Source organism: Ursus americanus, chromosome 36 (genome assembly GCF_024610735.1).
Source record: "Ursus americanus isolate L20-20 chromosome 36, mUrsAme1.1.p, whole genome shotgun sequence".
Taxonomy (NCBI): domain Eukaryota; kingdom Metazoa; phylum Chordata; class Mammalia; order Carnivora; family Ursidae; genus Ursus; species Ursus americanus.
Window position 1 is genome coordinate 10,653,369 of NC_142162.1, and position 14,732 is coordinate 10,668,100.

Sequence of the window (14,732 nt, forward strand, 5' to 3'; positions counted from 1 at the left end):
ACATTCCCCCATCAACCAGATTTGTTTCTATGGTGACTCCTCTACAGACAAGATTTGGCAGCTCTAGGATCCTTACTGACATCTTAGCTCATTGTATTCTACCTTCAGTGTAGCAGTCTTGAAGTAAGTTCCCTATTACATTGTTTAACTTTTAACCAAAAAACCCTCTACAATAAATGGAAACTATAAGGAAGAAGAAGCCTGAGGTCCTTGCTTCAGGTCTTTTTTTTTTTTTTAAAGATTTTATTTATTTATTTGACAGAGATAGAGACAGCCAGCGAGAGAGGGAACACAAGCAGGGGGAGTGGGAGAGGAAGAAGCAGGCTCCTAGCGGAGGAGCCTGATGTGGGGCTTGATCCCAGAACGCCGGGATCACGCCCTGAGCCGAAGGCAGACGCTTAACCGCTGTGCCACCCAGGCGCCCCTAGGTCTGAGTTTTGACTACTGATTGAATAACCAAGATTCCAGGAATGATGTTAGGCATCTAAAGTTAAAATTAAAAATTCATGACTCCCGCTCTCATGGACTTTATAAACCGGAAAGAATAGATAGGCATTAGACACAACTATAAAAATGTAAACATAGATTTTTAAAAGTCATATTAAACTGGTATTTAAAAAAAGCAAGATGTTGCATAATTAGAAAGGCTATTCAAGTTACACTAGTTAGCTATTTATAAAATGTTTTCATAGGAAATTTCACTTTTGGCAAGTCTTGAAAGATCTTTAAGTTTAGTGGCTGTGAGGATAGAGGGCACATTTAAACAAATCTTGATAATCTCTGTGATGAACTTTTAACTATGAAAAATCATGTTGCAGAATAATACTTACTACTTTTTTCCCAGCTTTCTTGATATATAGTTTAAATTACAAAATAGATCATTTTAAAGGGTAAATTTTGATAAAATTTGGTAATTGTATACAGTCATGTAAATAGCATCATAATAAAATGTAGAACAATATCATCTTAAAAAAATGAAAGATTTAAATTGAGGTAAATTCCTATTTCCTTTTGTAGGTTTTCCTACATTACAGATGAGTGTTTAAATACTAGTCTTTATCTTTTAACCACTGTTCTGTTAATTTTTGGTGCATATACAGGAAATGCAAACATTTTTCATTTTAGCACAGACAAAATGTAACTGAAAAAGCTCACCTGTAAAGAAAAAAAATCCATTAAGAAATGTTCCACAGCCTCATAGAAATGACTTTCAGATTATAATTATTTACACTTGAATTTCCTTTTAAGTCTTCACAGTACTACTGTTTCATTCTGCACAAGAAATCCCCTCATTTCATGGTTAGAGAAAGAACAGAAATAGGTTAAGAACTTTCCTACCAAACAATTCTCAAAATGGTAAATGATTAGAATTTAGGTCCTCCAATAACTAAACTTACACTTGTTCCATTATACGACTCTCCCTCAACTTTGCAACTTTGCTACCTCCTAAGTTAGTGTAAAGAATTAGGTAGGTTGTAATTCATATAAAAACTATCGACTCCAGATCTAGCAAGGAAGGATGACCAGTGACATGCCTGGCTTTTTCCAGTTAATAAATTCCTATTTGGATATGGGGACTACAGAAAAATCACACAAGATAAAATTCAATTCTAAACACCTACTCTATTAGGCAAATGCTTGAATACATAAGGACTCTGGAAACCATAACTATCTTATTTCTAATGCAATCCTAGGCACAACCATCAGTTTTCAAGCAATATTGGCTAAGAGAAATTGAAGGTTTTAACAGAGAAAAGAAGCCTGAGTAATTAAATATATTTTCTTAGCTGAGAAAATGTATCCTAGTAGAAATCCTATCAACTTTGGAATTAGACCAATTTGGGTTTGTATCTTGGCTAAGCCACTAAACCAGCTGTGATCTTTGGGAAGTTAAACATTTTAAACCTCAGTTTCCTGATCTCTAAAATGGGGGGAAATATTTGCTTCACAGAATGTAGTAGTTTGCTGGAATGAAGCATGTGTTTGGCATACCGCATATGCTCAGTAAATCACATTATCTCTTCCTAGAGACTGGGGTCAAAACCAGCTGAAAAATGACTGTCACGTTATCCCTACTCAGAATATCATCATGGTCTCTACCCCATAATGGAGATAGCTTTATCTCCTTAGTGAAAGACATACATACTGAAAATTAGAGTTAGAATTAGCAACTGTCTTTCAAACCTGAAAGAAGGCTTGACTTGAACGATCCAGGAATTAGAACCAGATACAGATGGAATAAAGCTTTCCAGGAAAAGGGACAACTGAAATCAAGAGAGCATGACAAGGAAGAGAACGCGGACGAGGGTGTGCCATGATAAGGCGAGTGGAGGCTCCTGCTGAGGTTGATGGGAAATTGAGGGGTTACCGAACCGAAAATAAAACCGCTGGTGAAGGTGAAGGAAAAAACCTGATTTAAAAGGTAGAAAGGTGGCATGTCGCAAATATGCTTTTAGAAGATGAAGAATGAGCGTCGGCATGCTTCTGTTCGTCTACTGAGCCCCTATGTTCGAGGTGTTCTTCCCCCAACCCTCCCCCAGCAACATAATTACTCAAGAGAAAAGCAGAAAATTCAACTATAATAAGAACGGTTACCAAAAATTTCTAATGAACTTCCGTAAACGAGAGCCAAATATTCAGGAAACTTTCTGTTAAATGCATAGAACCGAGACGTTAATTTATGAAGCACATATGCAAAAAATTTGAAGCTGCACTGTTTTTGCAAGTGACCTAGAGACGAAGTTTGATGTGTACACTTGATAAGCCACGAGCCAAGGTTTACACAGCTTTGAAATTTTGAAGATCCCTAAAGGGTACATGACTTCAGACTTCCAGTCTCTGTAAAGCAACAGACGTTTTGTAGGGATCAGAGTTCCACAGTTCTATAGTAATAATGTATCTACGGCAGGCGAACAAACGGCCACCCACAGAGGTGCATGCCCAAACCTAACTGTGTTAGACTTAGTCTCTAACTGTGTTACCGTACGTGGCAAAGGGACTTTGCAGATAGGATTAAGTTAAGGATTCTGAGATGGGGAGATTATCCTGGATTATCCAGGTGGACCCAATGTCATCACATGAGTCCTTAAAACTGGAGAACTTTCCCTGGTTAGGGTCAGAAAAAGAGACAAATGACGGAACCAGAGTCACAGTGACGCTACGCTGCTGGCGTTGAAGACAGAGCGAAGAGTCCACAGCCTCTACAAGCCAGAAAAAAAACCAAGGAAACAGACATTGATTTTATCCCAGTGAGACCTGTGTCAGACTTGCCACCCACAGAAGTGTAAGGTAATAATCTGTTTGTTTTAAGGCCATCAAGATTGTGGTAATTTGTTACAGAAGCATGAAGAAGATACAGCATCTGTCTGATAAAAATGCAAGACTGTCATAATCCTAAACACCTTCAAAGGCTTAAAAAGGGAAACTGCCTGAGAAGATTAAAGCCTGCAAACATACACATTGCATTAGCCTGTGGTCTTATGTCCTGAGCATAAATCAACTTAACACAGAATTCTATGTATATGTTCTTCTAAACATCAATAAAAGTCACAAGTAGACAACTAGTTGTATATGGTAGTCTCCAGAACCCTCTACTCTGTGCTCACAGCCCACAAAGATTATTCTATTGAACCAAAGCAATTTTACCAGAGATCCATGGGGCAAATTGTCAGGAACACAGTTTACAAAATACATGTTTAGTCTTAGAAAGATCATGACTTTTTCCATGTAACTGAAACTTTACATTCCGTATTAAAAATTTACATTCAATGAAAGAGAAACATACACGTGAATCACTACAGCCACCACTGAAATAGAACCACATCTGGATATTCTTGCATTAAAAACAAAACAAAACCCATCCTTTCAATTCCATCTTTTTGGGACACTCTTCAAAGGTGTCCCGTTAATGGACTTGACCAGTGATCCGGAGTAGTCAGCATGAGCGTTTCTGGCAGAAGTCCTTAACAAAGTCAAGACAAACTAATGCAAATCAACTGTCATTGTTCCCAATGTTGGCAGTGCTCTTGTTTGAAGCAAAGACAAATAAAAGGCATTTCACTGAGGATCGAATTTCCCTGGTGTGTCAAAGCCGATTCTTTTAAAAGCTACTTCGTGGATAAAGCTGTGTCCTTACTTTTAGGCTAATCAAAATATAAAACCCCAGATTTCATAAAAAAGATTATAGTTTCACCCAAGGTTCCCCCTAAAGTTTGAAACACTAGGGTCCCTTGATGCAATTCAAATATTTCAACTGATGGACACTTGAAAGAGCACATCGGTCGAAGCATAGCCCACTTAAACAGTGGTATGATTTGTTTGCCCACTATGCGCCACTGCTCCCCAGAGATGAGAACGTCACTATTATTTCGGAACTGCCTCAAGCCTTCTGAGTTAACCAGGTAATGCTTTAAGCAGGAGGAAGACTGCACAGGCTAATTCAGGGGTTGCTATATGCTCTGGAATGGAAAAACTGAGATTTGTTGACATCTCTCACTCAAGATGCTTAGGAAAGTAATCACATCATTTGGCAAAAACATCCTGTGGCTGAATCAGCAGATTTGATGGAAAGTCCCTATGTATGCTGTTTGGATACAGACTGGGTTCTGGAGAGACAAGGTTGGTTGACATAAAAACAAGAAACAAGAGTTTAATGTATAACTAAATTTGTCTATATGCGGAGGTAACCTTAAATATCTTTGGTTTTTTTATAATTCGCTGACAAAAAGTACTTGAATAAAAACACTGATAAATACCAACATAATTGTATTGCTTTTAATTATGTAAACTTAGCCCTTTGATATCTTTTGCTACTAAAGCTAGATTCCTATTAGCCTCTAAATAAATTTATTTCAAATCTGCTCATCTTTACTTACTTAAAGGCTAATCTATATATTTTAATGGTCTTTGGTATGAAAATACTGATGAGCAGTATCTTGTAATATTTGGCATAAAATGCATGCGTGTATCAGTACTTACAGCAAATAAGTCTTTGGAAAAGAAAATAGTTACCATTTGCATATTAACCCCATTGGAATGAAATACCATGAAGTGACACCACTATGAGAGATAAATGAGAACCTTCCCATTTTAGTTACAGTTTCATACTTAAGACTTCAAAGAAGCTAGCTTTGGCCAAGTAAAAAGAAGTCTTTGGTGTATACTAAACATCTTATTCAATGAGACCAAAATATTTATCTTTGGTGAAAAGATTTTTTTTTTCTCTCCAACAAGTAGTTTCAACAATTTAAAAATACTTTACTCTAATACTGTATATGAAGATTTACTTGCTGAAGAAAAAAAATTACACTTGAAATTCTTTGGAACTATCTGCTGGTAAAGAACTTATTTTAAATGCTCTGGTAACAATAAGGTAGTTGAAATTACTAGTCTATTTAACTACAACAATCAATATAAACCCTATTATTTTGGGTTAGTAACTACTTATATAAGCTTCATACCTATAGATGTTTCTAGTTAATTCAATTTTGGGGGGAAATTATAGTCAGATTTTTACTTTCTACTGAAAATTCTTTGGTAACAGGATTATTATGAAAAAAATCTGTATAAGAACAAAATGAAAAGGTGAAAAAGTAAAAATGTACTGGTAAATAATTAGCAAACAGTTATAGGCTAAAGATCTACAATAACTATGGGCCTATTCATCAAAACAAAAAACAAAAACCAAAAAACAAACAAACAAAATACTTTCCTCAAGGACTTTCAGATCATCTTTTTAGGCTTTTAAAATGATTCAAATTCATTCAGTCCTGGACACATCTTCCATAACCATGATGGATGATGTTTCAACTTTAGATTTTATCTGCCTTTTAATGAAAAGTTTAAAAAATAAAACAAACTCCTTGTATTCCTTAATTTGGGATGCTGATAAAAGTTGGCCCCACAAAACTACTTACGAACCAAAAGACACCATACCCTGTCAGTTTGCCCATGCTTGCATGAGGCAGCTTAAAAGTAACAAAATGTTCCCTGAGTACAGGAAAAAAATAACACTAGAATAACTTTAAAAGGAGGTAGTATAAGACAGGAGCTATAAAGGCAGGGGCAGCAAGTTTCCTTGCCTCAGATTGTTCACCTAAAGCTCTGCTTTTTTTGTTTTGCCATGAAGCCCATACTTAATGGGGACTTTGAATTTAGTTCAGAAGTGGTTGCTGGCACTTCATGTTGGTCTGCTTCTGAACACATCCAGTTTGGCACAAAACTACAGATTAAGAAACACTAAGAGACGCATCATCAAACACTGGGATAGGAGATGATGGGGGTAGGATTATTACCCAATAATAGTCTTTCGATTTTAGAACATCATTTAGCATAACCTCCCTACCCCTCCCCCCACCCGTAAACCAAAGGCTTCAAGGGGAAACCCATTAAGATTCTTTTCAAAACAAGGCTCAGAAGTCATTTCCAGATAATGTGAAGAAATACTTACAAAAAAATATGCGGCCCCCTCTCTACACCATGTGTTTAATTCTTTTTCCTCTTCCACTGCTGGGTACCTAGTAGGTAACTGTCTTAGGACTGAAAGAAGGCCTCTTCTATGTGGCTGAGTAAACAGTTTGCTGATTTCAAACCAGCAAGAGGATTAACTCACTCCTGGAGTTAGCACTCCTCATTCACAGCATTGACACAGAAAGAAGATTAAATAGAGTACCAAATTCTCTTAAGAATTCAAGAAAATACAAGCAAGGTGGTAGAGCTCTGAATACTTATCCCTAAACCAAACCTGCATGAAAACAAACTAAAATGCTTTGATAAGATACCATACATCAAAATAGTTATTGACAAAACCCAAGAAACTCTTAAGGCAACTTTCTGTACTCCTATCCTGAACAATTTCATGAATATTAAAAATGTATAAGGCAAAGAATTTCATAATACATAATGGAAGGCACTGTTACCATGATAACGTCCAGTTCATTTTATGGTCTACTGTTGCATTTATCTTTATTCTTAATATTTTATGAAATTTCTTTACCCCTTTTATTTTTTTTAAGTCATGGTGGGATTAAAAAACAAAAAGTCTAACCGATTCTCTTTAAAAATCTGTTTTCTGCATGGAGTTTTGCAACTAATTCTGGAAACGGTGAGGATGCTTTGCAAACTAGACAGCGCAGCCTTTGGCCGACCGTCAGGCAAAGGGGAAGGTAGAAAAGGCACGGCTCTAGGCACCTGAGGTTTGGGGTATAGCAGGCCAAGCACTCAGACTCTAATGCCCAAAACAGAAAGGCCCTTGAAGCCACAGTATTCCCTATATGCTACTGAATAGTTCTGTTCTCAAAAGAGAGACACTTTTTTTGTTTCGGTCATTCGTTAAAATCAACAGTCCCACTTTTTCTCTTCTCAGGGGTTGGACAGTCCTCACGGCTGAGGTATTACATTCTCCAAACCATGCAGATGTCACAGTTTCCTTTAAAAAAAAATCAGAGCTTCAGATAAACATTCTTACTCATATACCTATATGACTCCTTTGAGCACACACACCACACATACAGCAATGAAACAAAAGGCTACTAGGAAGTATCATTGGTTATGGAGCAGAGATAAACTATCACAATAAACGAGGTAACAAAGTTGTCTTCTGAGTTTGCCACCTGGCAAACTGAGGTAGATAGTCAGCAAAGGGGCTTCCGAAAGCCTTCCCTTTGCTCCAGTGATTTATTTTATAATCCAGTCAAATATCTTGACTGTCTTTTCACATTGCTGACAATGAAACATTCAAAATATGTGAGTTTAAAAACAAAAAACAAAACACATTAAAAAAAAAAAAGGCTGAGATACCCAATAAGACATCAAGATTTTCACAAAAGGCTTTGGCTCCCTGTTCATTGTCCTTCGAACAGACTTAAAGGTGAGAAAACCTGACCATGGCTGTCTAGATTGGAAAATCATTTTTATCAAAATGCAGCATGGCTGACGGTGGCTGCAGAACTGAAGAGGAAGTTTGCTGGGCATCCGGCGGCATGGCTGGGTCTTCACACTTCCTCACTGAGGGATCCCCACCTGAATCACTGCCGGTGAAGGAACTGGAGGTCAGGGGTGTGGTGCTTATGACTGAGGACAGGTGTATCTCATCATTGGACTCGTGGGAGAACCTTCCAGAATCCCCAGTCTCGTGGCTGCCTTCACTATTTGCTGAGTGCTCAGCATCAGCAGCAACACCAAAGGGTCTCGGGAAGCTGGCCGTCTGCCCTGGGGAGCTGGGGGAGTCTTCATCACTGATCAACACAGTAGTGCCTGGCTGGTAAAAGCACACCGCTTGAGTAAATCTTCTTTGAGGCTAGGCAAAAATACATAAAACACTGTCAGTGATGGGGGAGTGCTCTTGAAAAATCATAAATACGGTTTTACGTAGTCTATATATTCTGAGATAGTAATCTGTTCAAGGACATGGGTGAAAGGCCATCATCACGAAGAGATGATCTAGGTCAGGAGTTCCCCACCCGCGTGGCAACACCTCAGAATGACCGGGGCAAGCGAAGTGTCCAAAGGCTTCCTCAGTGAATTTTGATGCATACTCTTGCCAGATCCCTTCCCCCACAGCCCCCCATTCCCAGGTGAAAACCACAGCTCTGCTTACTATTCCAACCGCCACTTCAGTGATCACACACCATGGATTTGCATAGTTGTGCCCCAAATTAATAAAATCATATCCAGACAGAACAAGCAAATTAAGGCATTCATTTACATTTCCCTCTCTTTTTAATTATCAATTCATGATACCATGGGTTACCAAAATTTTTTCTCATTTAGGTGGGTTACCTGTTCAACTTTTATCTTCTTAGAATCTTGGAAAAAAAGCCATTTTTTCTTAGAGTTGTTTTTAATTATAGGACCATAGCTATTAATTATCAGGTCAGTTCCTCCCTGGAGAAATAAAAGGAGAAAATGTAAATACTACAGATTTCGGTTTATTACAAGTAGTACACAACATTTTTAAATGTTAAAAGAAAAAGCTGTCAGGGACATCACTATTTCTTTATTTCCACAAGCAGCACACCACAAATTCAGGGTATTTGTCAGTGATCAAAAAGACGTAATAGGTTTATTCTTGAAGTATTTGGGGTGAAGTGTAATAGTTCCAAAAATTACTTCCAAATGTTACAGCACACACAAATACGTAGAAATAGAGAAGCATGGCAAGATATTGACAATTATTTGTGCATTCATTACATTACTCTTTCAATCTTTCCACGTATCTGAAAAACTGAAAAAGCAGTTGGGAAGAAAAGACCCTGGGCCCACATATGCTCAACAAAATGTAAATAAATGGAGGATCAGCTCTTAGGCTAAGCCGAAGGAACAGAGAGATCTGGCTTGGCTTCTTTGCTTCATATAGGCCCCCACTCTGAAAGGCTTCTTTTCACTTAAGATTCTCTTTTTTTCCATGTCTTCCTCCCCATGCCACTTCTCCTCAATCCTTTCTCATGCTCAGTTCCAAGTTAGGACTAAGAGAACCCCAATGTGTTTTAGTACTTTTTATGCTTATTTAGAAGTTCCGGTTTCCAGTGTTCTAGATTAATTGGAAATAAGTTGAATGGCTTACATTTGTGCCAGAAAATAAAAGCTAAATTAAGTTGCAAACAAAAAAGACAACAAGAGTAACAAAAATCAAGTCATTATTATTTACTCATAATATATATAGTACATAGCCCTGTGCTAGATTTGAGATTACATCTGTTAAATATAATTGTATTAAATTTAATGTCAGGGACATCTGGGTGGCTAAGTCGGTTAAGCATCTGCCTTCGGCTCAGGTCATGATCCCAGGGTCCCAGGATCAAGTCCCACATCTGCTCCTTGCTCAGAGGGGAGCCTCTTCTCCCTCTGCCTGCCACTCCCCATGCTTGTGCTCTCTTTCTCTCTGACAAATAAAGTCTTTAAAAAATTTAATATCAAAACTTCCTGAAATTTTGTTGTATTTCTGTTATTCTAAGTTTCAGGAAGGGGTTGGGAAGAAGAATTTAGACCAGGATTTGTTGAGCCAGATAATAAATATTTTAGATTTTGCAGGCCTCTTATGGCCTCTGTCTCAATTTCTTCTATTTTTTTTTCCTTTCTATTAATTACCCTTTAAAAAAGTGAAAAACATTCTTAGCTCATACAAAAAACAGGCTATGGGCTGGCCTGGGCGGGCCTATGGTTTGTGGAGGCCTGATTTATACTGCATTGGTTACGAGAGCTATTATAATAATGCACACTATCTAATGTTGCAATGTGACTAAAAATAATTTTCGGTTGGTGTTCCTAATGCTTATCACTGTCCTATTATTACATATAGTGGAAAGGACATGAAGTAACATCCTCCAATGACACTTCTTTATTATATCCAACTTCCTCAGGCCGTAAAGGGAAGGATCTTGAGACATCTACTTAGATACTCCGTATTTTTAAAAATACAGTTGATACCTGGAATGTTCTAATGTCCAAGGCCGTTAAAAAAATCAACCAAAGTATAGAAATGGATTAATAAAAAAGTTGCCAGCCAAGTAAATACAGGGCAGTCCAAATTACAGTAAATATAGACTAATGACCCTGTGTCCTTATCTAAAACATGTTAGCTCCATATAATCCCAACTAATTGAATTTATGCTGTTTCCTCATTTTTTCCCTCTATCTCTTTAAACTTTTATTCCTTTATCTTTTATCCATCCCTATCTTCTTCTCCCCATATATTTTGTGTAAGGAAGGCTCTGGGTGAAACTGTTTTATATTTCATCAAGGAGACTATGGATATAATGTGTTCAACATATGATTTTTTTTAGTAAGCAAATTTCACGCATCAAGGGAAGATGAATGGAGGGAAGGGTTACACGGCAAATCAGTATCTCAGCTCAGAGTACCTTCGCATCAATGAAGTTGTTTGGCATTATCATTGGCATTAAGGAGTCTTCATTGTCTACAGCTCCTCCCAGGTTCTTTCCTGCTTCATTTCCACTGGCTAGGGAGGCACTAGCACGAGATAATTGTTGAGTGCCATTCTGTGCAGTCTTGGAAGCAGATGATTTCCTGAAATATTGCAAGAAAAGGAAGTCTTCCAATTTCATAGGAGATCTGGACGGATGTACCAAATTTGGCCTATAATCACAACTTTGCAAAAAGTGGAGGTCTTCAATGCTTATTTCTCGAATATCTTTAGAAACGGAGTATTCGATTTTTACCTCAAACTCACTGCTGCAAACTTTTATGATTTTAGGAACTGTCTTTCTTTTTGCCCCAATATCTGCTTACATAAATTTATTTTTTACACTTAATAAAAACCTTAATATTTACAAAGTACTGTTATTTATTACTGTTGATTATTTCAAATTTAGGCAGAAATTATCATTTCAAAATTTACACGTTCTCTTTCAGGTCTGCCTGTCACACTAGCGTAACAATTCACTTGCCAGTTGAGGACGGCAAATTTACAGTAGCACTTCTGCAAGATTTACTAGAACAATCACTAGAACAATCAATATACATAAAGGTTTTTTTGTATGGATTTTATAACAATATTCGAGGGAGAAACTTGTACTGCAAAACAAAGCCAGTTAAATATACAGAAAGGTATTAGAATTCTTTCTTTAACATATGTTTTCTGAGTGTGTTTTTATACACACGTACCATACATAAAGAGTAAATCCTGATAGTCAATGCTAATGGAGGGAGCCTGGCAATAAGGATTATCCAAAAATAATGTGTATCTGACTTTGATTTTTTTTAATACAAGAAAGAACCTTAAAATAAGCGAAAGCAAACGCCAAAATACAAAAGGTTAGAAACAGACAAACTTACTGAATGCTGAGAATTTAGCCAAAGTCAAACTACAAATGAGATTGCCTAACAGAGTTTACAGAGAACAAATCCCTAGTTACCACATTTATTTTAACCCCATGTCTGGAGAATCCCAAACATATGTCCTATGGAAATAAGGGAGGAGCTCTCAATGGCAGGCTACTTAGATATGAAAATATCCCAGACAGTAAGGAATCTCCTCAATCGGCATATACATCAGACTAAGTGTGCCATTTTTAAAAAGAAACCAGAGGATATACTTTGTACTTCTCAAAATAAAAAGGAAATGAAACTAGGGCCTCATTTAAGAACATTTTATTGGCACAGTAATTTTTTCAAATGGCAAAAAAAAAAAATCTCCTTCCAAAGTGAGCACATCTCTATAGCAATTAAGAACTCAAGTAACATTATTTTAAAGTGGAAAATCCCAGTTACTCTAGAAGGCACTTGGTTTCAATTTGCTTCTTGCAGTTACTGTAACATAAATGTTTTTTAACCACCTCGACATGTCTAGCAATGGAAACACACCTGGCTTTACTTCGGTATATCAAGATGAGAACACAGACGAGGATGCAGGTCAAGGCTATGCCAACGCCTACAGCAATGCCAGTCATTGATTTTTGGTCCAGATGGTAATAGCCTGAATAAACTAGAAGCAGAAACACATTTACTCAGTATCAATCAGAAAAATAAATGATTCCATTTATTATAATTCTAAGATAGCTATTTGCTTTTCTATAATTTTTCTTCCTCTCCTGGGGAATTTTTTTTCCTTTTTTTTTTTTTAAAGATTTTATTTCATTTATTCAACAGAGATAGAGACAGCCAGCGAGAGAGGGAACACAAGCAGGGGGAGTGGGAGAGGAAGAAGCAGGCTCATAGCAGAGGAGCCTGATGTGGGACTCGATCCCATAACACCGGATCACACCCTGAGCCGAAGGCAGACGCTTAACCACTGTGCCACCCAGGCGCCCCTCTCCTGGGAAAATTTTTGACAGTATCTGTGTCTAAGCAAAAAAGACACCTGTTACTCTTTTTATCAGTGATCTCAAAGATCAGTTTATATTCCCATACTGAAGATTCCAAATACGAGTTCTAAAGACCATATTATTATATCAAACATGAACATCAGTTAATAACTTATAATGCTAAAAGGCACAAAGCATAGACGTTTCTTGAACCAAAGGGTAGCTTTCATGTCAGGTTAACTTAATAGCAGATCTGTATATTAAAGGTGAGTTTCCCTTGTCCATATCTGCATTTACATAGCAGTGCTCCTCAAACTTTAATGCGCACACAATCACTAGGGGATATGTTAAAATACAGATCTGATTCACTATGTCTGGGGTGGGGTCCGTGATTCGGCACATCAACAAGCTCTTGGGTAATACTCATGCTGCTGGTCCCTAGACACTCTGAGTAGCAGGTACTGGAGAAGTGAGTATGAGCCTTGCTCTCCTTTTCCCGTGATAAGGGAGCTACCACCACTATGTCCCTCCAATGCTTAAACCTACCCTTTCTCTTTTTCTTTCTCCTTCCCTGTTTCTCTCTTCTCTCGACCCCCCTCCCCCCCCCCCACACAGAGGCACTGAATGACTATCCTCTGAGGAGCTCCCCATCGCCCTCCACAGGCGCACTCTCCCAAAAAGGAGGAAAAGAAGGTGTCTTGTCCTGTACCCACAGGGCCGGGGCGGGGGGGGGGGGGGGTTGGCTTCCTTTGGGGCAGGACAGTTACCCTAGAGTGAGGGTGACTCTTTAAAGACACTTCTTCCAGTTGCTCTTCTGGAGAGAAACAACTTTCTCTCCGGAAGGGCTGTTTTTCTGCGGTAACAACTCTTAATGAAAACCATGCTCTCAGCTCGAACACCGCAACCCGCGCGGCTGTTTATTTCCGTGAAACCTCCTCCCATCTGTGTTGGTGGGGGCCCGGCTGGGAAGAGGAGTAGCTGGGACGCAGTGGTCTGAAAAGGGCAGCTGACTGGGAGGTAAGTCTGTCTCCCTGGGGAGTGCAGGGAGGAGCCTGTAATTCCCCAGCAAAAGAATGGTACCAGCAATTCAAGAGACCAAGTGCAGGGATACAGCTGCGGGAGGAGAAGAGATAAAGTGCAGGAGGCCGAAGAAACACTGTACGTTCTTAAGAAAAACCAGTTACTGTGGCGGCATACAGACCTTTGGCATCAGCAGAATCCAAACGCTTGGGCCTCTGATTAGATTCAGAGGTTTCCTTTGGAAGGACTGCCAGCTCCACAGAATTTGAAAAGGGTCCTTCTCCCACCTCATTGGATGCGGATATCTTGACAATGTACACGTTTCCTGCCACCAGGTTTTCTAACAAAGCCATGGTTATTGCCCCTATAAATAGATCAATTACAAATTAAGTAAACCTTAAATTTATCTTTTATTCATTCTTTCAAACACACCATCATGGCCCTTTATTTAACAGATATTTTTCTGATTATAAAAGTAACACCATGCTCATTGCAGAACATTTGGAATCCACACACAGATATAATAAGATGAGAATCTAATCTCCCTTTGTTAACATATCGGAATATTTGTGTGTGTGTGTGTGTGTGTGTGTGTGCGCGCACACATGCGGGTATGTGCACTGTACATGTGTGGGTATATATTTACTATATGCATTTTTTATATTTTAGAGTTTTCACTTAACTTTGTACCATGCACATTGCCTCTATATAATCCTTCTCTGTGTTTTAAAGTAATAGATATCTTTGTTTACATTTGTATCTAATGTTTTTTACCCCCAAATTTTATTTACACACACACACACACACACACACACACACACACACACACACACACACTGCTTTACATAGGTATGGATACAAAGAGCATTAAAAACATTTTAGAACGGAATATTTCAAACGTAGGTGGAGAGAGAACGGTATAATGAACCCAGATTCAACAGTTATAATTAG

The 14,732-nt window shown here is 38.2% G+C and overlaps 1 protein-coding gene across 1 annotated transcript in view; it reads right to left on the reverse strand.

The window, feature by feature from the left end:
- Positions 1–222: 222 nt before the first annotated feature.
- Positions 223–14,732, reverse strand: part of PRTG (protogenin) — a 148,175-nt gene continuing 133,665 nt past the window's right edge. The window contains exons 19-23 of the mRNA XM_087859162.1: positions 13,963–14,145; positions 12,322–12,442; positions 10,860–11,025; positions 8,779–8,883; positions 223–8,296 (exon numbers count right to left, since the gene is read on the reverse strand). Of these exons, the coding sequence (XP_087715288.1) occupies positions 7,892–8,296; positions 8,779–8,883; positions 10,860–11,025; positions 12,322–12,442; positions 13,963–14,145 (980 nt within the window). The 3' untranslated portion in view covers positions 223–7,891. The remainder of the gene's footprint in view (positions 8,297–8,778; positions 8,884–10,859; positions 11,026–12,321; positions 12,443–13,962; positions 14,146–14,732) is intronic.